The following is a 23,791-nucleotide window of genomic DNA, read 5'->3' on the forward strand; positions in this document are numbered from 1 at the left end:
ACTCCGAGACAGCACAGAGGCACTAATCATAGCAACATAAGAGAAAGCACTAAGTACCAGATTCATAGAAGCAGGAATCTACCACGCAAGACACAAGGTGCAGGCTATGCAAAGAAACCTCAGAAGCCGTCCAACACATAGTGTCAGGATGCAAAATGCAAGCAGGAACATCGTATACTGAACGCCACAACCAAGTAGCGGGAATTGTATACAGGAATATCTGCACAGCATATGGGCTAAGTTTCCCCTAAGTCCAGGTGGGTAACCCCAGAGAAAGTGGTGGAGAATGAAAGGGCTAAAATCCTGTGGGACGTCAAGATCCAGACGGATAAGCAGGTGTTGGCTAACCAACAGACATTGTGATGGTAGACAAGGATCAGAACGCAGCAATGATAATAGACGTGGCAGTGCCAAGTGACAGCAACATCAGAAAGAAGGAATATGAGAAGCTGGAGAAATACCAGGGCCTCAAAGGAGAACTGGTTATAGGAGCACTTGGAGCAGTGACCCCTAAGTTGGAAGAATGGCTACAACAGATCCCTGGAGCAACATCTCAATTCTCTATCCAGAAAAGCGCAATGCTGGGAACAACTAAGATCCTGCGCAGAACCCTCAAACTCCTAGGCCTCTGGTAGAGGACCCGAGAATGAGAAAGGACAAATAAGACCACCCCCAGTGGGGGGGTAAGAAGGAAGTTTATATATATCTCATGTTCAAAGTACTAGACAGCTCCCAAAAGAACATGTAAGTTGTAAAGTAAATAAGTGTGCTTTTTCTTATGTATTAGGATTGCACACATTCAGATCCATTTGAATTTGGCTCATTTATAATAACCAAATCTCATTGCATGATGTCCAGTCATCTCTAGCTAGTAGTAGGTCTGAAGGGATGAAGGAGGGAGTTTCAAAATAATAATGTTGAAACAAAAATTTTATTTTTTGTTGCCACGTAATGTAGTCATGTACAATGGGTAAAAAAAGGGAACAAAAATGTACACTTAATGGGTTCCTCCATAGATTCCATCTGCTTCCAATTCTTCCCCAATAGACTCCTATGCTAAAAAATGTATAACTAAACTTCCATTGCCAGATACCTTTCTATTTCTACCTGTTCAATTTTCATGGACGGCAGAAGAGTGTAATGATTTGGTATCATGACAATCTGTAACAAAATGCAGCAATACCATCACCAAACAGCGCTAGTCAGAACAGGGTGGCCTCCCGATAACTTGCAGGATCTTGCAGTCTGACTGCAAGTGTTGCCGAGGAGGAGTATAGAAACGTGCACAGCATACTGGTCTCCTGTAGCTCGGAAGGTCGAACCAGACATTTGCTAGAAAATCAGATCCTTTAGAGTCAGTTTAAGGACCGGTTTCTTTTCTAAATCTGTCTAAATAAAAAAAGAAAAGTTTTTATTATGTAGCTGTGTATTCTTATATACCAGGTCAAAAGTGGACAGTTATTGCACTTCTTTAATTCCTGAGTATTCTGTTTTTTTCCTCCTTATTTTTTGAACCGTATGGCCAAGTTTTACAAAGAATAACCTGAGCTATTCGAGGAGAGTAGTGGGAATAAGATGGAAACTGTCAATTTTTAGATGGTGGGATATTCTATTTACATAAAATGGTCAGCTATGTACCAGTGATAGGCCTCATTTTAACCCCTTCATGACCCAGGAAATTATAAGGATTAAAATTTGACCAGTAATTTCTCATTTTTACAACAAAATTTATAAAACCATTTTTTTTTTGGGACCACCTGACATTTGAAGTCACTTTGAGGGGTCTATATGGCAGAAAATACCCAAAAGTGACACCATTCTAAAAACTGCACCCCTCAAGCTACTCAAAACTATATTCAAGAAGATTATTAACCCTTCAGGTGCTTCACAGGAACTAAAGCAACGTGGAAGGAAAAAATGGACATTTTAATTTTTCCAGCAAAAATTTTCTTTTGGCATCAATTTTTTCATTTTCACATGGGTAACAAGATAAAATGGATCCTACAATTTGTTGGGCAATTTCACCTGAGTACACCGATACCTTATTTGTGGTCATAAACCACTGTTTGGGTGGACGGCAGGGCTCAGAAGAGAAGGAGCGCCATTTGACTTTTTGAATGGAAAATATGCTGGAATATTTAGCGGTTGCCATGTCGTGTTTGGAGAGTCCCTTTGTGCCTAAGCATTGGAGCTCCCCCACAAGTGACCCCATTTTGGAAACTAGACCCCCCCCAAGGAATTTATCTAGATGCATAATGAGCACTTTGAACCCCCAGGTGCTTCACAAATTGATCCGTAAAATAAGGACTTTTTTTTCACAAAAATTTTCTTAGCCTCAGTTTTTTCAGTTTCACATGGGCAACAGGATAAATTGCCATTTGACTTTTTGAATGGAAAATTAGCTCAAATCATTAGCAGACACCATGTTGCGTTTGGAGAGCCCCTGTGTGACTGAACATTGGCGCTCCCCTACAAATGAACCCACTTTGGAAACTAGACCCCCGAAGGAACTTATCTAGATGTGTGGTGAGCACTTTGAACCCCCAAGTGCTTCACAGAAGTTTATAACGCAGAGCAGTGAAAATAAAAAAATCTTTTTTTTTTTCCTCAAAAATTATTTTTTAGCCCGCTATTTTTGATTTTCACAAGACTAACAGGAGAAAGTGGACCACAAAAGATGTTGTGCAATTTGTCCTGAGTACACCAATACCCCATACTTGGGGGGAACCACTGTTTGGGTGCATGGGAGAGCTCAGAAGGGAAGGAGCGCCATTTTGGAATGCAGACTTTGATGCAATGTTCTGCGGGCGTCATGTTGCGTTTGCAGAGCCCCTCATGTGACTAAACCGTAGAAACCCCCCACATGTGACCCCATTTTGGAAACCATAACCCCCAAGGAGCTTATCTAGATGTGTAGTGAGCACTTTGAACCCCCAAGTGCTTCACAGAAGTTTTTTGAAACGCAGAGCCATGAAAATAAAAAATCATTTTTTTTCCTCAAAAATAATTTTTTAGCCCGCTATTTTTTATTTTCCCATGGGTAACAGGATAAATTGGAACCCAAAAGTTGTTGTCCAGTTTGTCCTGAGTACGCTGGTACCCCATATGTGGGGGGGAACCACTGTTTGGGTGCACGGCAGGGCTCAGAAGGGAAAGAGCGTCATTTGACTCAGGGCTGTGGAGTCGGAGTCGTGGAGTCGGAGTCGGTGCTCATTTTGGTGGAGTCGGAGTCGGAGTTGGAGTCGGTGTAAAATGGACCGACTCCGACTCCTAAAATATATAATAAATTGGGTACAGTAATTCAATGCAGGATGTGCTGAATATTTTTTCATAGGAGTTTGGGAAAGTTATGAAATGTCCTATAAATGGCTGTTATATTCCTGATCTAAGGCTACATTCACACACAGCGTTTTTCCTGTGTTTTTTGAGGATACGTTTTTCAGCTGCAAAAGCTGATCATCTTTTTAAAAAACTGCATCACCTGAAAGGTTTTTGAGCTCATAGATAATGTTTTCAATAGCAAAAGCAGATTAGAAATCTGCTCTATCTATCCATTTATCCATATCTGTCTATCCATATCGTATCTGTACCAAAAAGAATGAAAACCGGGTAGTACACCAATATATATTCTGTTCTATCTAAATATCTTGATTATTGGATCATAAAAATGATTAAATGTCTGAGGATCACATTGTACTACAATAAATTTTTCACTTAAATATAAGCAATATGTGTGGGAGTCGGAGTCGTGGAGTCGGAGTTGGAGTCGGAGTCGGTGTAAGGGAAATTGAGGAGTCGGAGTCGGAGTCACAGGTTTGGCTTACCGACTCCACAGCCCTGATTTGACTTTTTGAAAGGAAAATTATCTCCAATCGTTAGCGGACACCATGTCGTGTTTGGAGAGCCGCTGTGTGCCTAAACTTTGGAGCTCTCCCACAAATGACCCCATTTTGGAATCTAGACCCCCTAAGGAACTTATCTAGATGCATAGTGAGCACTTTATTTTTTTTTTTCCTCAAAAAATGTTTATTTAGCCCGCTGTTTTTTATTTTTACAATGGTAACAGGAGAAATTGGACCCCTAAAGTTGTTGTCCAGTTTGTCCTGAGTACGCTGGTATCCCATATGGGGGGGAACCTCTGTTTTTGCACACGTCGGGGCTCGGAAGGGAAGTAGTGACGTTTTGAAATGCCAACTTGAAGGAATGGTCTGCGGGCATCATATTACGTTTGCAGAGCCCCTGATGTGCCTAAACAGTAGAAACTTCCCACAAGTGACCCCATGTTGGAAACTAAACCCTCCAAGGAACTTATCTAGATGTGTGGTGAGCACTTTGAACCCCCAAGTGCTTCACAGAAGTTTATAACGCAGAGCCGTGAAAAATAAAGAATCATTTTTACGCAGAGCCGTGAAAAATAAAGAATCATTTTTTTCCTCAAAAAATGATTTTTAGCCCTCAATTTTTTATTTTCACAGGGGTAACAGGATAAATACCTAACCTTTACTCACCCCCTCGCTACAGTGCCTGCACTCCTTTAGTTCCGCGGTCTTTTTTGATGGACTACAGCAAAGACATCACAATTACAGCTAATGGGGCCATTGCAGCCGATAATTTGCCCTAATTCCAACCCTAACCCTAGTTCCAACCCTAATTCCAACCCTAGCCCTAATTCCATCCCTAACCCTAATTCTAACCCTAATGGAAAAATAGCGGACTTCGGGGGGGAGCGGAGGGAAGGGGAGGGGGAGCAAATCGTGACTGCAGCGGCCGATAGCCACCGCCAGCTGGTGTGTGTGTGTGTGGGGGGGTCAGATTAGTGTCTCCAGCCATGTCCGACGCTACTGCAGCATCGGCCATGGCTGGATTGTAATATTTCATCAAATTTCACTGATGAAATAATACTATCGCTCTGATTGGTTGTTTCACTTTTAACAGCTAATCAGAGCAATTGTAGCCACGTTGGGGCTAAGCCAACCCCCCCCGTGTAGAAGCACAAAGCCTCCTGTGTGTGTTACTTAAAGGTCGGGTGACCTTTAAGTAACCTCAGTCACCCGACCCACAGGAGGGTGACTTATATCATGACGCCTACGTAGGCATCATGGGTCGTATTGGCACAGCTTTTCATGACTCCTTCGTAGGCGTCATGGGTCAGGAAGGGGTTAAGGGATCTGTGAGCATGTAATCTTTACAGCATTGTGAGGTAGAGATAGAGACACTGATTCATGTGATGTATCACTTAGTTTACGGGGTGCAGCAATTATGATAGTAGGAGGTTTCTCTACTGCAGATCTAGCAGAGCTGAGGTGGCTATAACCCACACCACACCTTTCTGTGTGCATTGTATAGTGACAGAGAGCTGCTAATCAGTGCTGGGGTGGAATTGGACAAGTTGTCCCTGCTGACAAACTACTGATTCAGCAAAACAAAGCCTGGTAAGTGACAAATCGCTGTAATTGTGCTCTCTGTTTCTACATTATGCTGTGATCAGATTACATAGCAATTAGCTGGTGACTCATTCCCTTTAATGATGATTACATCTGTACATATGAAATGCACCCAAGTTTAGCGAGTGAAAAAAACACTCCAGAATGGAAGATGTCCTGCACCTTGTGCCAATGCTCTGTGCATCCTTAATACAAAGGTGACCGCTCTTACACCAGGATAACCTCAAAGGTGTTTGATGTAAGAGAAGGCGAGAAATCAGCTGTCTCAATGACTATAAACTAGGAAATGATATGGTAAGGGACTCTCCAAGAGATGAAACTTCTGCTCTCTTTTGGTATTGGGTATGTGAATCTGGGTCTTCACTAATGTATTTGCTTGCTTTGGAGGTAATCTTTATCTACTACTCATAAAAAAAATGTTTGTTTTTTATTACAGAACCGCTTTTTCAGTCCATCTTATGAAGTTTTCACCAGATGGAGAATTTTTTGCTACAGCTGGAAAGGTGAGTGTTTCGTTATCTTGTATCTTCGTAAGAGAGTATTAAGACAAGTTGGAAGTATAATGTACTGTTCACCGTGAAGTTTTTGCACATGTTTGAGGGTGGGGTTTTTCAAAGGTGTAGTGAGATCCAAATTTTATCAAAAAAGTGTCTTTAGGAACTAGTCCTGTTTTTTTTTTTTTTTTTTTTTTTTTTTACAGCTGAAAAGGCACACACGCAAAATGTAAAGTTGAAGTTTATTAACAAATCCTCCTAATAGTGGTGGGTGAATTATGATGCCTCAGTGACTTAAAAACCAAACAGGAAAGCTGACCACACACGCCCAAAACTCCACCATCCAATGATGGCCAAAGTTCACATAAATTGGAAAGTAGTCATTAGCCACTTTGGGTGCAGTGTCAGTCACGTTCAGCCAGTCTCCCTGTGTGATGTTGGGTGAATAAACAATGAATGAATGCCTGCCTTCCAGCATTTGCTTCAGTTCAGACTTGACTATTTTTGCCAAATGTGTTTGTTTATTTTTTTTTAACAGTCTTTATTGAGTGTAATGCAAAGTATACATATAATGTCCAATAACAAAACAGAAGAACATCTATGCAATATTATTAACATTAGACGGCATTTTTTCAACTATAACCCTACCCCTCCTCCCCCCACTCCCCCGGGCAGACTCCATAACTTCGTAACACAATTTCAATCTAGTCTAACAGGGATATTACCGGCAAGCTGCTCTCTCATATACCAATTGGTGAGCTGGAAACAATTATGTATCGCCTGGCGTGTGGAAGATGTCTGAGTATTGATAAAAGAGGACCATATGAAAAAAAAACGTTTGTGTCTTTTTTTTCTTTATTAAGTAAAGCCTCTATCCAATCCATTTTAAAGAGATATGTTACTTTTGTAGTAATTAGGCTCAAAGAAGGTGTTACATCTTGTGCCCACAAATGGAGAATACTTTTATGTGTGACTGCCGCCCATATGAACAAGATGCGGCGCTGCTGGACAGAAAGCCTCACCAACTGGTCCTGTGCGAGAATATTAAATATGGCCCACTCCGGGGAGAGAGAGATAGATATGCCAAAAGTGTTGATGAGATGTTGCAGAAGTGTATCCCACACCTCCCTTATTTTTGGGCAGTCCCAAAGGCAATGGAAAATATCAGCTGGAGAGTGTAAGCATTTAGGGCAGACATAGTCCCCTGAGGGGGACATTTTAGACTTGACCTCCGAGGAGATGTATGCTCTATGAAATATCATAAGAGACATGGTTATGTAACTGTCATATGGTAATACAGAGTTAATACGCAGAGTGGCTTCCAAAAAGTCATTTACTCGACAGTTCGTTAATTGAGCAACCCATTTTCCTGGGCTTGGCGAAGAGTCTGACCAATGTATAGAAGGCTTTAATGATTTATATATAAGACTCATAGAATAAGTTCCCATTTGGGCTTTAATGGATATTAAATTTAGAGGGTGTGTTCTAGCATCATCCGGTATGTCTACAATATTGAGCTTACGTAATGTCTAATTTCAGAGATAGTAAAATTGTCTTCTGTAAGGATTGGGTATTTGAAAACCATGTCCTCTAAAGTAAGAAGGCATTGATTATTTGTTAACGTATCTCGGACCAGTCTGCACCCATTGTTTCCTGCCAAATGTGTTTAATGGCAGCGGGTGAAGGAGAATCTTTCTGGGAACTTTCTTTGCGAATCGGCAAATACAATTGTCCATTGTTAAAATGTTCCCGTCAAAGTCTTGATAAAATTGTCCATTTCCAACAAGTATAGTTTAATGTATATTGGCACCTTTACCACCATATTCACATGGTTTCATCTTTTAGTTTGTAAAATCATAAAATGATGATTCATTGGTTAAATAACATGCCCTGTCCACAGGTATACTTTATCAATTTACGTTGCATGAAAGGGGATTTTAATTTTGGCTTGAATAAGTACACCATCAGCTCACCTTCCTGCTTCTTCAGTTGTGTGTGATCCCGCCTGAGGACCAGTAACCAGAAGAAATGTAGGCTTTATTTCATCTAATTAATCAGAAATACAGGGTGCATCATCGCCTGCAAAAGACCACACATGCTTTACATAGATATACAAAAGAAACCAATTGTAAAGTATTAATTGATGATGAAATCCATGATTATTAAAAGAAGGTAAAATATAGCTACGCAACAAAATACAATTTATGTAAGATCAATTAATAGGGAAAGAATAAATGGGCATTCTATTCCTTTTTTTTTGTAGGGCTTGACTATTATAAAACATATAAGTGTTATTTACCGCTCCAGCACCACTGCTCTGGTGCTCTGTGCTGGACCTGGATGTGGTCATGCCTTTTCCAACGATTGGCGCTGAGTCCTTTGATTAATGGGATGATGTCCTCTCTGTCATTCACCTGACCACATAGCCAATCAGTGGTTTTGAACTTTTAAAGGCGAAATGTGGCCTCAATGACCCTGTAAGAAGTCCCAAAAAAATGTAGATATGCTGCGGGCAATGGAGATAGAAATGTCGGATAAATATTGCTGACTTCTAATCTTGACCTGTATAGGCTGCATCATTCACTAGATACACCAGAATCTATTTACACAAGATCTCTTAAAAGCAATTGCAAGGTTAAAAGAATATCAAATTTAAATGTATATTTTGTATTTGAAACAAAATCTTATAAAATTGTCACCATTTTTAACTGTGTCACATGAACTTTTGCTTTCTGCTCATTACTTTCCTCTACTAATGAAAAAGGTACAAGGATCAAAGTAAACGTAAACCCTGCTGTGACTAAAAAAGTAAAAAGCAAAAGTGCATTTAAATAACACAGGGTTCTTAGTAATACTGTTTTTGATCAAAAACAGCATAAAAGCCGTCCCACCGTCGACAAGGTGACCCTGATCGGGACCGTCCTACGCCGTCAAATACTAAAAACCTCTACTAATGTCTAAACTCCTTCTCTCCTTTCTAATCTTTTTAATATTTTTCTCAAGTTATAACTTTTAAAGAGAAAATAGAAAGACACAGTCAAAAACAGATAAATTTAGAACGTTATTATTTCGGTATTTCTGTGAGGTGAACTTGTCTTGCCTGTAATGATGAGGTGATTGCTGAAGTAATCTCTACAGAATAGTAGGTATCAGCTTTAGTGGCCAGAGTAAAAATTGAAAGCTAGCGACATGGAAGATGAGAAAAAAAAATGTAATTAAAACCAAATTTTTACATGAACTTGGGTAGTTTTTTGATGATAACTTAAGTCCCCACAGAGCCGTGTTCTTCAGAGGTCACATTGTGGTGTTGAGCATTGATTTTGCTTCCAGGATGTATTGCTGTATGCTTCATTAGCTATGAAGCCAGCAGGAAAAGTTGCCACCTTTGCTCTCATATTCTTGGAAATTGATTTTACATTTTAGGATGTCCAAGTATCAGAGGATCATATCATTAGAAGGTACCAGCTTCACTGTGCTTTTTCTCTGAAGGCTTGGGGACAATAGGAAGCTCAAGGCCTACAAGTTGTACGGTTTTCCGGATATCGTTCAGTTGTCGTCGGGCTTTATTTTCATGCTTCACCTGAATGTTATTTATCTGCCTGTTTTCACAGGATGACTGCCTTGTAAAGGTCTGGTACAATACTGTAAGCTGGCACTCAGCTGTTTCATCTCCAGTTACCAGTCCAGAAAAGGAAGGTGAAGGAGACGTGGAATTCTCATTTATCTACCTTGCTCATCCTCGAGCAGTAACTGGGTTTTCCTGGAGAAAGACAAGTAAATTCATGCCACGGTCAGTGCACGTTATAGGTCATGCATCAATGACTGTCAGTTACACAGGAAAGGCAATGTTAATAATAAGCAATATCACACTTTTATTAAAAGGGTTTTCAGAAAATTACATTTTGGAACTTCACCTGTTAGCAATCTATTACACAAATACCTAACTTTTACTCACCCCCCTTGCTACAGTGCCTGCACTCTTTTAGTTCCGTGGTCTTTTTTGATGGACTGCAGCAAAGACATCGCAATTACAGCTCATGGGACCAATGCAGCCGATAATTTGCTCAGGGGATTTTGTACCAACTACATTGGTATCAATGCTGAGCATGGTGATTGGCTGCACTCGTGACATCGCAGCAGTCTGAGTAAGCGATGGAGAGCTGTCACTTTAGTAGAGGAAGGTAAGTAAGTAAATCTCTCTGGTATTTTGATAACTGTTTGGTAGCAGTTGAAGTTTTTGGGATAAACCATTGTTTTTCTTGGAAAACGCCTTCTAAGGGATTGGTCTCTATCTAGTCCTCTGAGTGGTTGCAATGTAATGTTAGATTTTCACTGCAGTAAAAAAGTGTCTTGTGGACCACAACTTCATGGTGAAAAAAAATAGTTGTTTTCACCAGGTGCCACATTTTGAAAGGTGTTACCATCTCGTTAATACGTTAGTGTGAACATAGCATAAAGGCCCCTTTACATTCAGCGATGCACCAGCGATCCCGACCACGATACGACCCGGTCACACAGGCAGATCTCACAGCGATGCAGCAGCGATACAGCGGTCGTTACTTACCTTTCAGATGCGGCGATCCTGACATCCTCCCGTCCGCGTCCACGTGTCGCTCGTCGGCGCCAGCAGGAGGCGCACGATGAGAAATGGAGTTGCGCGATCAGCGACAGACAGCGGGGGAGCCGGTCGGAGGTAAGTATCACACATAGCGATATCGCTAGCAATATCGCTGCTGCGTCACAAAATCGTTGACGCTTTAGCGATATTGCTAGCGATATCGCTATGTGTAAAGCCACCTTAACACCTTAAAATACAGATGCCTAGTGGGAACAGGTAATTAAGTTTAAATTTCTTCACTTTAGCACTATCCTTGTAATCGGAATAGGTGTGATTCTTATTACCACAAATGGATTATCATAAGCAGGGGCAGACATACTGCTGTTGCTGGAGCAACTGCACCAGGGCATGGAGGTGCAGAGGAGCCCTTGCAGGCAGGGCATACTGCCCGTAGCATTGGATCATTCAGACGCTATTGGTCAAGATTATGGGCGGAAGGGAGAGGGGCCTGATGCTGCTTGACACCGGGCCCCTCTCACTCCCGCTCATAAAAATGTGGATAGCCTGAGCCAGGGAGCAAGCGGTGCACAGAGTGCAGTAATTGAAGAAGAGGGCGTGTCATGCAGGAAGAAAGGCTCTGGCCAATGAGCGCTTTCCTCCCCACCAGACTGGTGAAGAGCGCTCACTGGCTCCCATCTCTGTACTCATGCATGGCACATCCCAATGGTGAGTGTTCACCTGTAGTCGGGAGGCCTGAGCCATAAAGCCTGCTGGGCACAATGGTGGAGGAAGAGCCTGGCTAAGGCCACATGCACACATTCAATATTTGATCAGTATTTGTGTAAGCGGAAACCAGGAGTGGGTGAAAAATGCAGAAGTGGTGCACTTGTTAATATTTTACTTTTCCTTTGACTGTTCCACTCCTGATTTCAGTTTACAAATAGTGATGTAAAATACTGACCAAATACCTACAGAGAAGAGGTTGGGGAGGAGAGCTCACTACAGAGGATGGCAGCAGGGAGCTGGTATCAATCCTCTGTGTCCCCATCCCCCACAGTGGTTTCTGCAGCCCTCTCCAGCAATTCTCTGTACTATGTGGCCGACCTCCTCCACGGCTCATCTGATCACCTCGCATCATTGATTAGTTCGTGTGTATGTATATGTATATATGTGTATACGTGTATGTATATTTTTCTGTCCTTTTTCATTTTCATTTCCTCTACCAGAGGCCTGGGAGTTTGAGGGTTCTGCGCAGTATCTTACTTGTTCCCAGTATTGTGCTTTTCTGGAGAGAGTTCAGATGTTGCTCCTGGGATCTGTTGTAGTCATTTTCATTTTCCCAACTTAGGCTAGGTTCACATAGCGTTGAACAGTCCGTTCAATGCATACGTTAAACAGACTGCACTAACGCTACTCCTTATTTTGATCGCATTATGCGATCGCCCTAGCGCAGATGCTCCATCTGCGCTAGCAGTGATGGACCCTCGAACGCTGCAGACCGCGTCCGAGGGGCCGTCACAGCATGACAGCACATCACTAACGCATGCCAATTATGACATGTGTTAGCGATGCGCTACATTATAGTAGTCTATGGCAGCGTTAACGGATGCGTTACATCTCGTTAATGCCGCTTTGTAACGCAATACATTAAACGGACTGCCATAACGCTATGTGAACCACTGTTGCCTTCATCTTCCACATCTTCTCCAGTTCTCCTGGAGAACATATATATGTATTTGCATCTGTATATACAGTGGGTACGGAAAGTATTCAGACCCCTTTAAATTTTTCATTCTTTGTTTCATTGCAGCCTGTAACAACCCTGCTGGCATCACTGCATGGCCTCCCCCACACACCAACTTACTTATTGTTTCAAGCCATGCTGTGAATTCTGTCTGTTGCCAGCCCTGTGCTCCGTGCTCTGTGTCTCTCCTCTCCTGTATGCTTCCAAGCTATGCGTGTATAGGGGGCGGCGCCAGAACTCTCTGGTTCTTATGCAGTCAAGGTGCACCTGTGTAATCTGTCCCTGACCAATCACCTTGAGCCCTTGACTATTTAGTTCCACCACACCCACTAACCCTTGCCTGTGCAATGTCTCAAACTCAGTTAGCGCCTTGCTGCTGAGGAAGCCAGGCCCTGTCCTATGTCTTGCCTTCTCTGAGAGGCTTACTCCAAGCTTTGTCTTGTACTCTCTGGGTGCCCACCGGGAGGCTTATATCCTGGTTCCTGTCTTGTCCTAGCCTTGTCTGAGTACTTGCCTGGTACTTCTCTGCTCGCCCTCCAGGAGGCAGAATATCCTGGTCCCCTGTATCCTTCGGTCCCTGTACCTTGTCTTGTACTGTGTTTCTGTCTGAACTCCGTCTTCCCTCTGTCTGTCAGTCTCCTTGTCTGTGGTTCCTTTCCCTGCTGTGTCTTTCCCTGTCTCCTCTCTGTCTGTACCTTGCACTCTTGCAAGCTCCGCCTACCTTGCACTCTTGCAAGCTCCGCCTACCTTGCACTCTTGCAAGCTCCGCCTACTCCACACTCCTGCGGCTCCGCCTACTCCGCACTCCTGCCTGTATGCTTACCTGCACCTCCTGTGTGAACAGTTCCTAACCTGTTCCAACATACTCCACTCCTTCCTGCTTACAACAATATCTGCACCTGCTGTGTGAACAGGCCCCTACCTGTTCCTTCTCATACCACGCCAGCGTGTCTTGTGTCTCAAGCCGTGACTGCCTGTCCTGTGTCTCGAGCCGTGACTGCCTGTCCGGTGTCTCGAGCCGTGCCCGCCTGTCCTGTGTCTCGAGCCGTGCCCGCCTGTCCTGTGTCTCGAGCCGTGCCCGCCTGTCCTGTGTCTCGAGCCGTGCCCGCCTGTCCTGTGTCTCGAGCCGTGCCCGCCTGTCCTGTGTCTCGAGCCGTGCCCGCCTGTCCTGTGTCTCGAGCCGTGCCCGCCTGTCCTGTGTCTCCAAGCCACTCCTGCTTGCCCAGTGTCTCAGCCGTGCCTGTCATGTCTGCCTGCCTGTCTGTAGCTTCTATCCAAGTGACTTGTCCCCGAGTGGGATCAGCAGCCACAGCCAGACACCACCCTGGAGTGGCACCCGACAGCTATCTGCCGCACAAGCCTGGTCTCACCATCAGAGGCTCCAGTGAAGACCGAGGTAGCTGTCGTAGTCACGCCCCTTCCAGGATAGTCTTGTTTGTGGCTCAGTGGAGCCACAACCCCCCGGCTCGCGCCAATCAGCCAAGGCGCGAGCATGACAGTGCCATTTGATAAAATCAAAAAAGTTCATTTTTTTTTTCTCATTAATGTACATTCTGCACCCCATCTTGACTGAAAAAACAGAAATGTAGAAAGTTTTACAAATTTATTAAAAAAGATAAACTGAAATATCACATCAGGAGAGCAGTAACATCACGATGGGGGCAGCTTTGTGGCGCTGGGGGTGGCGGCCCACCCTCTTCCGTGCAGTCGCAACCGGCAGGAAAGACTGTGTTTTGCGGCCTGTGCTGGCAATAGTATGTGGCGCCACCAGAGGGTGGCTGCACCCAATCTCCAACACAGGCCTCAAGCCGCTGTCTTTCCTGCCGGCTGTGACTGCACGGAGGTGGTTGAGCAGGCAGCGGAGGGATCCTGCGCGTGTAGTCAGGAGGTGGGTCCTGGCGGGGGTCCGGTGGCGGCATCCCTCTCATTACCCCCCCATTACACCCTCTCGTTACATCCCTCTCACAGCCGTCAGGAAAGACTGTGTTTTGCGGCCTGTGCTGGAGAGGGTGTGTGGTGCAACCAGAGGGTGGCCGCACCCAGTCTCCAGCACAGGCCTCAAGCCGTGGTCTTTCCTGCCGGCTGTGACTGCACGGAGGCATCACTTGGATACGAGCGGCATCACTTGGGTGTTCCAAAATGGCGGTCAGCGTACTTCCGATGCCGCGCATTGTGGGATTCGGGGACATCCAGACGGAAGTGGATGACGGACAGTTTAAGGCAATTACAGTGTGTGTGTATATGTGTGTTGTGTGTGTGTGTGTGTGTATATATATATATATATATATATATATATCTCTAGATAGATAGAAAGATAGATATTGTAGGCAGACAGGCTTCAGTTAACAGGTAAAACGTAAAGAGAGGCTCAAAGAATCAAGCAGCAAATAATGTAGGCTCAGTAAAAATCAAGGTGTTGTCAGTACAGACCGATGATGAAAGTTCAAGCCCGGAAATGCAGGATCCCGAGGTCCGGAAAGTGGACTGGGCTCTTAGCGGAGAGCAGGCCGCAGCGGAGGTGGGTGCAGAGCAGATCCAGGAAAGCAGAGTCTTTCAGGTGGAAGGCAGACCGGTAACAAATGGGGTAACCCGATGAACAGAAGAGACAGGTGAGGTGCAAGTCCTTCTAGCTTGGCAGCAAATGAAGTATGAGAGACACAAGCAAGGTATAGTGTGCAGAGTCCCTTCATATATGCAGCAGACAGGAAACAAGGAATGTCAGACAGGAAACAAGATGGCCCCCGTGAAGCCACTAACTCCATCTTGGATAAGGGCAAGATCAGGCAAAACAGGTGCACAGTTAAGATCCTTACAGTTCTACTCCTTCATTGGAGTCCAGCTGTGTTTTATTAAACTGATATGACTTGATTTGTAAAGGCACAAACCGTCTATATAAGACCTCACAGTTAACAGTGCATGTCAGACCAGATGAGAATCATGAGGTCAAAGGAACTGGCCAAGGAGCTCAGAAACAGAATTTTGGCAAGGCACAGATCTGGCCAAGGTTACAAAAAAATTTCTGCAGTACTCAAGGTTCCTAAGAGAAAAGTGTCCTCCGTAATCCTTAAATGGAAGAAGTTTGGGCCCGCCAGAAGTCTTCCTAGACCTGGCCGTCCAGCCAAACTGAGCAAACGTGGGAGAAGAGCCTTGGAGAGAGAGCTATAGAAGAACCCCAAGATCACTGTGGCTGAGCACCACAGATGCAGTAGGGAGATGGGAGAAACTTCCACAAAGTCAACTATCACTGCAGCCATCCACCAGTCGGGCATTTTATGGCAGAGTGGCCCGACGGAAGCCTCTCCTCAGTGCAAGACATATGAAAGCTTGTATAGAGTTTGCTAAAAAACACATGAAAGACTCCCAGACTATGAGAAATAAGATTCTCTGGTCTGATGAGACGAAGATAGACCTTTTTAGTGATAATTCTAAGCAGTATGTGTGGAGAAAACCAGGCACTGCTCATCACTTGCCCAATACAATCCCATCAGTGAAAAGTGGTGGCGGCATCATGCTATGGGGGTGTTTTTCAGCTGCAGGGATAGGACGACTGGTTGCCATTGAAGGAAACCTGAAAGCAGCCAAGTGCAGAGATAACCTGGATGAAAACCTCTTCCAGAGTGCTCTGGACCTCAGACTTGGCCGAAGGTTCACCTTCCAACAAGACAAAGACCCTAAGCACACAGTTAAAATAACAAAGGAGTGGCTTTGGTACAAATCTGTGACCGTTCTTGACTGGCCCTGACCTAAACCCAATTGAGCATCTGTAGAGAGACCAGAAAATGGCTGTTCACCATCCAACCTGACAGAACTGGAGAGGATATGCAAGGAAGAATGGCAGAAGATCCCCAAATCCAGGTGTGAAAAACTTGTTGCATCATTCCAAAGAAGACTCATGGCTGTACTAGCTCAAAAGGGTGTTTTTACTCAATAACTGAGCAAAGGGTTTGAATACTTATGACCATGAGATATTTCAGCTTTTCTTTTATTTAATAAATTTGCATACATTTCTACATTTCAGTTTTTTTTTTTTTTTTTCAGTCAAAATGAGGTGCAGTGTACATTAAAGGGAATCTGTCACCGGAAGCTGGCGGCCTATGTAAATGGCCTGTGTCCGGTCTCATGGGCGGTGTTTATTCTTCTTTCTCCACCTCATCCGTGGTCCCCGTCTGCGATCTTTGCCGGTATTAGAGAAGTTCAACTCCACAGTTCGCTCGTGTACAAAGCAATTTTGCTTTGCGCACGCGCAATATGCTTTGCCCGACTGTGGGCAAAGCCGAAAATAATTACTGCGCATGCGCCGGCATACTATGTCCTGGAACACAGCAAAATACTTATGGGATATAGTGTACCAGCGCATGCGCAGTATTGATTTTCGGCATTGCCCGCAGTTGGGCAAAGCATACTGCTTGTGCGCGAAGCATGATTGCTTTGCGCACTCATGAACTATGGAGTTGAACTTCTCTAATACCGGCAAAGATCGCGGATGGGGGCCACGGATGGGGTTGAGAAAGAAGAAGAATAAACACTGCCCATTGGACCGGGCACAGGCCATTTACATAGGCCGCCAGCTTCCGGTGACAGATTCCCTTTAATAAGAAAAAAAATTTGAACTTTTTTGAATTAATGGCTGCAATGAAACAGAGTGAAAAATGTAAAGGGGTCTGAACACTTTCTGTACCCACTGTGTTTATGTATGTATGTATGTGTGTGTGTGTGTGTGTGTGTGTGTGTGTGTGTGTGTATGTATGTGTGTGTAATATGTATTTTAATATATAAAGCTGAATGTGTGTGTATGTATGTGTTTGTGTCCGGGATTGGCATCTGCACCGTCGCAGCTACAGCCACAAAATTTTGCACAGTCACACGTCTGGACCCCGAGAGCGTCATAGGCTATGTTGTGAGGTGAAATTTTAACCCCGCGCGTTCCAATTCACTAAACAATTTGGCCTATTATTCTTATTATTTCTATGGTGTTATCGTCCTTCTGTAAAGCTGGAAATAACACAATTTATTACCGTGCCAACACAGACCACCCTCTGACACAGACTGCAGGGGGAGCCCTGTATCACACAGGATAGGATTAGATACATGGCTCAGCAGTCAGTATCACACAGGATAGGATTAGATACACCGCTCAGCAGTCAGTATCACACAGGAGAGGATTGGACACATGGCTTAGCAGTCAGTATCACACAGGATAGGATTAGATACACAGCTCAGCAGTCAGTATGACACAGGATAGGATTAGATACACAGCTCAGCAGTCAGTATCACACAGGATAGGATTAGATACACAGGTCAGCACACAGTATCACACAGGATAGGATTAGATGCACGGCTCAGCAGGTAGTATCACACAGGATAGGATTAGATAGACAGCTGAGCAGTCAGTAAAACACAAGATAGGATTAGATACACAACTCAGCAGAAAGTATCACACAGGAGAGGATTAGGTACACAGCTCAGCAGACATTATCACACAGGATAGGGTTAGATACACAGATACACATGTTTTTCAAAAGGCTCTTGTTTGAGTTGAAAATAAAATACTATCAATACTTGGGTAATCGTTTAGTTAATTTGTGTTGCAAATCTGTAGTATTGAATATATGATGTGAAATGTTTTTTATGTGCAATATAATCATTATAATTTGTTATAACTAACCACAGTTGGTTACTATGCCCAGGCAACGCCGGGCTCTTCAGCTAGTGGTCCGAAAGTAGGTGGACAGTATGTGTAATAGGGTTATGAAGGGGGAGGTTTATCAAACATGGTGTAAAGTGAAACTGACTCAGTTGCCCTTAGCAACCAATCAGATTCCACTTTTCATTCTTCACAGACTCTTTGGAAAATGTAAGGTGGAAGCTGATTGGTTGCTAAGGGCAATTGAGTCAGTTTCACAGATCCAGTTTTCACAGATAATGGTGTGTGCACACGCTGCGGATTTTGCTGCGGTTCCGCAGCGGATTTGGCCGCTGCGGACCCGCAGCAGTTTTTGCTGCGGTGTACAGTACCATGATTCCCTATGGGAATCAAAAACCGCAATGCAGACGGTGCGGAATTTTCCGCGCGGATTATCTGCGGTTTTCAACCCGCAGAAAGAATTGACATGTCAATTCTTTCTGCGGATTCTGCTGCGGTTTGCCATCTCCTCCATTGAGGAGATGACAAACCGCAGAGCAATCCGCAGGTAAAACCGCAGGTATTTTGACCTGCGGATTTTACAAAATCCGCGCGGATGAATCCGCACCTAATCCGCAGCGTGTGCACACAGCCATAATCTCCCCCAAATCTGTTTTCTTTTCAGGTAATTCAGATAACCCATAATGACAAATAATTTAAATACAGATCAAAGAAAATTGATTTTAAAAGAGTATTGGAAATCTCAAAATGCTGAAACAGTTAGAGCAAATTGGTTTGAAACATATGGTACTTAAGCCCCAAAGAAACAAACCATTTACCGCATTCATGACACAGTCGATGCCACTGGCTCAATCCTTAATGCTCCAAAAACTGGTCGACTCAAAACAGCCTGTATAGAAAATAATAAACAACTTGTTGCTGAAACATTTGTTCAGAGTTCAAAAAAGTCCACCAGAAGAGTCTCTTTAGAATTGGGAATATCACAAGTTTCCATCATGCGAATCCTGAAATCTATTGGGTGGAAAGCATATCGTCCATGTCTAATTCATGGTTTATTGGAGGATGATCCAGACAGGCGACTGCAGTTAAAAAGAGTTGAAAAGAAAAGTCTTGAATGAGGAAAGAAGGGCTAATTTCTGGCTTTACTAGCAAAGGGATACAGTGAGCATCATGTTGCCTCCATCCTTAAAATTTCTAAGATGGCAGTCCATTACAACAAGGTCAAGCAGCAGACATTGGGGACATCAAAGCTACAGACCGGCAGAGGTTGAAAACGACTCTCCACTGACCAGGATGACCGTCATCTTATTCGAATGTTACTCAGCAACCGCAGGATGACATCAAGTGACCAACGAAAGGAATGGCAAATGGCAGCTGGGGTGAAGTGCATGGCAAGAACAGTTCATAACAGGCTCCTGTAGGCAGGGCTCAAGTCATGTAAAGGTAGAAAAAAGCCTTTCATCATTGAGAAGCAAAGGAGAGCCAGGCTGAAGTTTGCCAAAGAACATAAGGATTGGACCATAGAGGACTGGAGTGAGGCAATCTTCGCGGATGAGTCTAGTTTTCAGCTTTGCCCAGCACTTGGTCATCTAATGGTTAGACAGAGACCTGGAGAGGCGTACAAGCCACAGTGTCTTGCACCCACTGTGAAATTTGGTGGAGAATCGTTGATTTGGGGATGCTTCAGCGAGGCTGGAATTGGGCAGGTTAATCTTTGCGAAGGACATATGAATCAAGCCGCATACAAAGTTATTATGGAAAAACAGTTGATATCTTCTGCTCAGGCAATGTTCCCCAACTCTGAGGACTTTTTTCCAGCAGGACAATGCGCCATGCCACACAGCTAGGTCAATCAATGTGTGGATGATGGACCACCACATCAAATCCTTATTATAGCCAGCCCAATCTCCAGACCTGAACCCCATTGAAAACATCTGGAATATAATCAAAAGGAAGATGGATAGTTACAAGCCAGCAAACAAAGAAGAACTGCTTACATTTTTGTGCCAGGAGTGGCATAAGGTCACCCAAAAGCAGTGTGAAAGACTGGAGGAAAGCATGCCAAGACACATATGAATGCTGTGAGTAAAATCATGGTCATTCCACAAAATATTGATTTCTGAACTCTTCCTGAGTTAAAACATTAGTATTGTTGTTTCTAAATGATTATGAACTTGTTTTCATAGCATTATTTGACGTCTGCAAACACTGCATTTTTTTCGAGCAGTTCTTTTTCCTTTCATGGAGCTGTTGATGGATGGCTTTTCCCTGCTTGTCTTGACTTTGTAGAAGCTATGCGTGCCAGTGCTCTCTGGTGGGTAATGGTTCCAGGCTATTTGACACTGGTCAATCTGGCAGTCTCACTTCAGGAATCTTCAACACTTCAACGAACTTTGGAAGGTCTCCCAGGTGACGGCAAACCACTGTCTTCCCCCCCTTTTTGGCAATTAGTTGAAAAGGGTAATCCCAACGGTACTGGATCCCGTTATCCTTGAGCACATTTAGCAGAGGCTTCCGAGCCTGACGAAGCTGCAATGTTCTATGGGACAAGTCCGGTAGCACAATGAGGGGGGTATCATTATATGATAGAGATCCTTTCTCCTGTATCCAGGAAACGGGTGATTTCGCCTCCCTCTCTATTCAGAGGTGCTGAGGCTGATGACGATCTCTTCCCCTGCACCATGCTGTGTTGTTTGGGGTCAGTTGGATGTCTCTGAGGAGTGGTAATGCTGAGTATACGCCGGAGCTCTTTCTCCCTGCTTCCTATCCCGCCATAGGCAAGCCACGCCCCCCACTGCATTTTTTTGTTGTTTTAACCATTTCTCATTTTCTGAAAATAAATACAAAATTTAGTGCTTGGAAATTCGAAGACATGTTGACAGCAGTATATAGAATAAAGGAGCAATTTACATTTTACTCAAAAATATACCTATAAAGAGAAAAATCAGACAAACTGAAAATTTTGCAGTGGTCTCTTAATTTTTGCAAGAGCTCTACAGAGAGATAGATATACAGGGTGGGCCATTTATATGGATACACCTAAATAAAAAGGAAATGGTTGGTGATATCAACTTCCTGTTTGTGACACATTAGTATATGGGAGGGGGAAAACTTTTCAAGATGGGTGGTGACCATGGTGGCCATTTTGGATTCAACTTTATAAATGGCCCACCCTGTAGATAAAATATAGATGGATGGATATATAAGAACAAGAAAATTAGAGCAGCACAAAGAAAGAGTCCGGGTGCTGAGCCCCCCAGGCAAATACCAACCCTCAATTTGTATGTGTATTGTGAGGTAGCGCTGTTATTCAAATAGGGGATACTCGCTTGCAGCCACAAAAAAACAGATACGGCACGGGTTTTCCACAAAGCAATCATAGTCCCTTCGGTTTATTCAGCATCATAAACCATCACAGCAACAGAAAACAGCATATAATCAGCATAGCGTCCATTACAGAGTTTCCCTCGGTTATCCTGTAGTCATATAAGTTATGCAATGTTCAATGCGCAGGCTTTCTAGCCCCAAGTTCTCACCCTGTCAGGGTTTCCTCATGCTGCTTCACCATGCTGCACACGTTCATTCCCTCCAGGGAACTAACAGTCACACGTCGCCATTACTCACAGCCACTTCACAGGCTGTTAGCCAGGAAGCCTCATCTCAGCGAGACCTTCCACCCTGGACCAACCGGGTGCCAGCATTCACCACATGTGACCTACCCTGGCCACCATATATGGTCCGTAGCCACGCCCACCGGGTCAGATGGCTATGACCTCATCACAGGTCCTTGACCCATTCACACACTCTTTGCAATAGCGTCCTTAAACACACCCCCTGGGTGGGTTTGTAGTTAACTGGTTCCGCCCATCTCCCCAGTTGCCTGGATACTTCTCCCTGACACATTGAAACAACACCTCAGCAATATCATTGCTGATCAACACACATACATAACTCTCCATCTCAAGGCCACCCACCTTAAGATACACAACGGTCCTTCAGGATTCTGCCACTCATCCTCTCTCTCGTGACATCCACACAGCACCCCCTAGCGGACACAGTGGTCACTACACCACAGTATATACCTGTATCATATATGAATATATATATATATATATATATATATATATATATATATATATATATATATATATAGGGGTTCGACAAAATAATGGAAACACCGAACGTTTTGGCATCATAATCTTCCAACATGTTATAAACATGCAAACCGTGACATATGGTAATGTTTTGGAGTTGATTATTTGAGTTATGTGATGTGTATGTAAATTAACTGTTTGTTTTGCAGAATTGTAAGAACATTGATGAAAACCTGATACCAATGGCAGACCGCTCGGATTTTCAGAGAGGCCAAATTGTTGGTGCTCGTATGGCAGGCGCTCGTGTAACAGAAAGTGACCGAATGCTTGGCGTGCCAAGAGGTACTGTCTCCAAAGTAATGACTGCCTTTGAAAGAGAAGGAAAACCGTCCGCAGCAAAGCACAGGTTCGGCCGAAAGTCGAAGGTGGCTGAGAGAAACCGTCAGACTCTAAAGCGAATTGTGAGAGAGGATCGCAAGACCACGGCTCCGAAAATCACTGCTGAGCTCAATGAACACCTACAGAACCCATTTTCCACGAAACTGTTCATCGGGAGCTGCACAAATCTTGATTCCTTGGAAGAGCTGCAATTAGAAAACCGCTGCTCTCAAAGACACATGTTTCCAAGCGTTTAGAGTGGTGTAGAAACCTCCAGAATTGGTCCCTCGAGCAGTGGAAATATGTGATATTCTCAGACGAATCATCGTTAACCCTATTTCCGACCTCTGGCCGAGTGTACGTTTGGAGACAGCCGAAAAGCATTCCACCCAGACTGCCTTATCCCAGCCGTAAAGCATGGCGGAGGTTCTGTGATGATCTGGGGTGCTACTTCGTGGAGATTCGCCGGGCCAATGATAGCCCTTCATGGAAGAATTAACTGCCGTGATTATTTAGGCATTTTGGGCGACCAAGTGCATCCTATGGTTCAAGCACTGTTCCCGGAGGGTAACGCCATCTTTCAGGATGATAATGCACCAATTCATACAGCTAGAATCGTTAAAGCATGGCACGAGGAACATTGTAATGAAGTTGAGCATCTCATCTGGCCCCCACAATCCCCAGACCTCAACATTATTGAGCATTTATGGTCGATTTTAGAGATTCAAGTTAGACGTCGATTTCAGTCGCCATCGTCGCTCAAAGAACTGGAGGGTGTTTTAACTGAAGAATGGGCTACAATTCCTTTGTAAACAATTCACACCTTGTATGAATCCATACCTCGGAGAATTGAGGCTGTAATCGCCGCAAAAGGTGGACCTACACCATATTAAACTACCTTTTGTTGATGTTTCCAGGTGTTTCCATTATTTTGTCTAACCCCTGTATATAGATAGATAGATATTTATATACACATACACATATTCTGTATATAGATACATACAGGTGCTTCTCACAAAATTAGAATATCATCAAAAAGTTATTCTATTACAGTTCTTTAATTGAAAAGGTGAAACTCCTATATTACATAGTCATTACAGAGTGATCTATGTCAAGTGTTTATTTCTGTTAATGTTGATGATTATGGCTTACAGCCAATGAAAACCCAGAAGTCATGTAACTCCAGCCTGAAAAATAATTTTAAAATCCAAATTGTTGACCTGCTGAAATGTATGTTCAGTAAATGTACTCAATACTTGGTTGCGGCTCGTTTTGCATCAGTTACTGAGTGGGTTGGCACAAGGAATGCGATACTTGTAGCCCATGTCCTGGATACGTCTGTGTGCGGTGGCTCATGAAGCAATGACTCCAGCAGCAGGACACCTTGTGAATCTCCCCCAAAATTTTTGAATGGCCTTTTCTTAACAATTCTTTC

General features: G+C 43.8%; 1 protein-coding gene across 1 annotated transcript in view; it reads left to right on the forward strand.

Annotated features, from left to right (window-relative positions):
• Nucleotides 1–23,791, forward strand: part of DMXL1 (Dmx like 1) — a 288,913-nt gene that overhangs the window by 159,355 nt on the left and 105,767 nt on the right. The window contains exons 6-7 of the mRNA XM_073554312.1: nt 5,881–5,947; nt 9,550–9,728. Of these exons, the coding sequence (XP_073410413.1) occupies nt 5,881–5,947; nt 9,550–9,728 (246 nt within the window). The remainder of the gene's footprint in view (nt 1–5,880; nt 5,948–9,549; nt 9,729–23,791) is intronic.

Source organism: Dendrobates tinctorius, unplaced genomic scaffold, assembly GCF_039654945.1.
Source record: "Dendrobates tinctorius isolate UK_male_01 unplaced genomic scaffold, ASM3965494v1 ptg000003l, whole genome shotgun sequence".
Taxonomy (NCBI): Eukaryota; Metazoa; Chordata; class Amphibia; order Anura; family Dendrobatidae; genus Dendrobates; species Dendrobates tinctorius.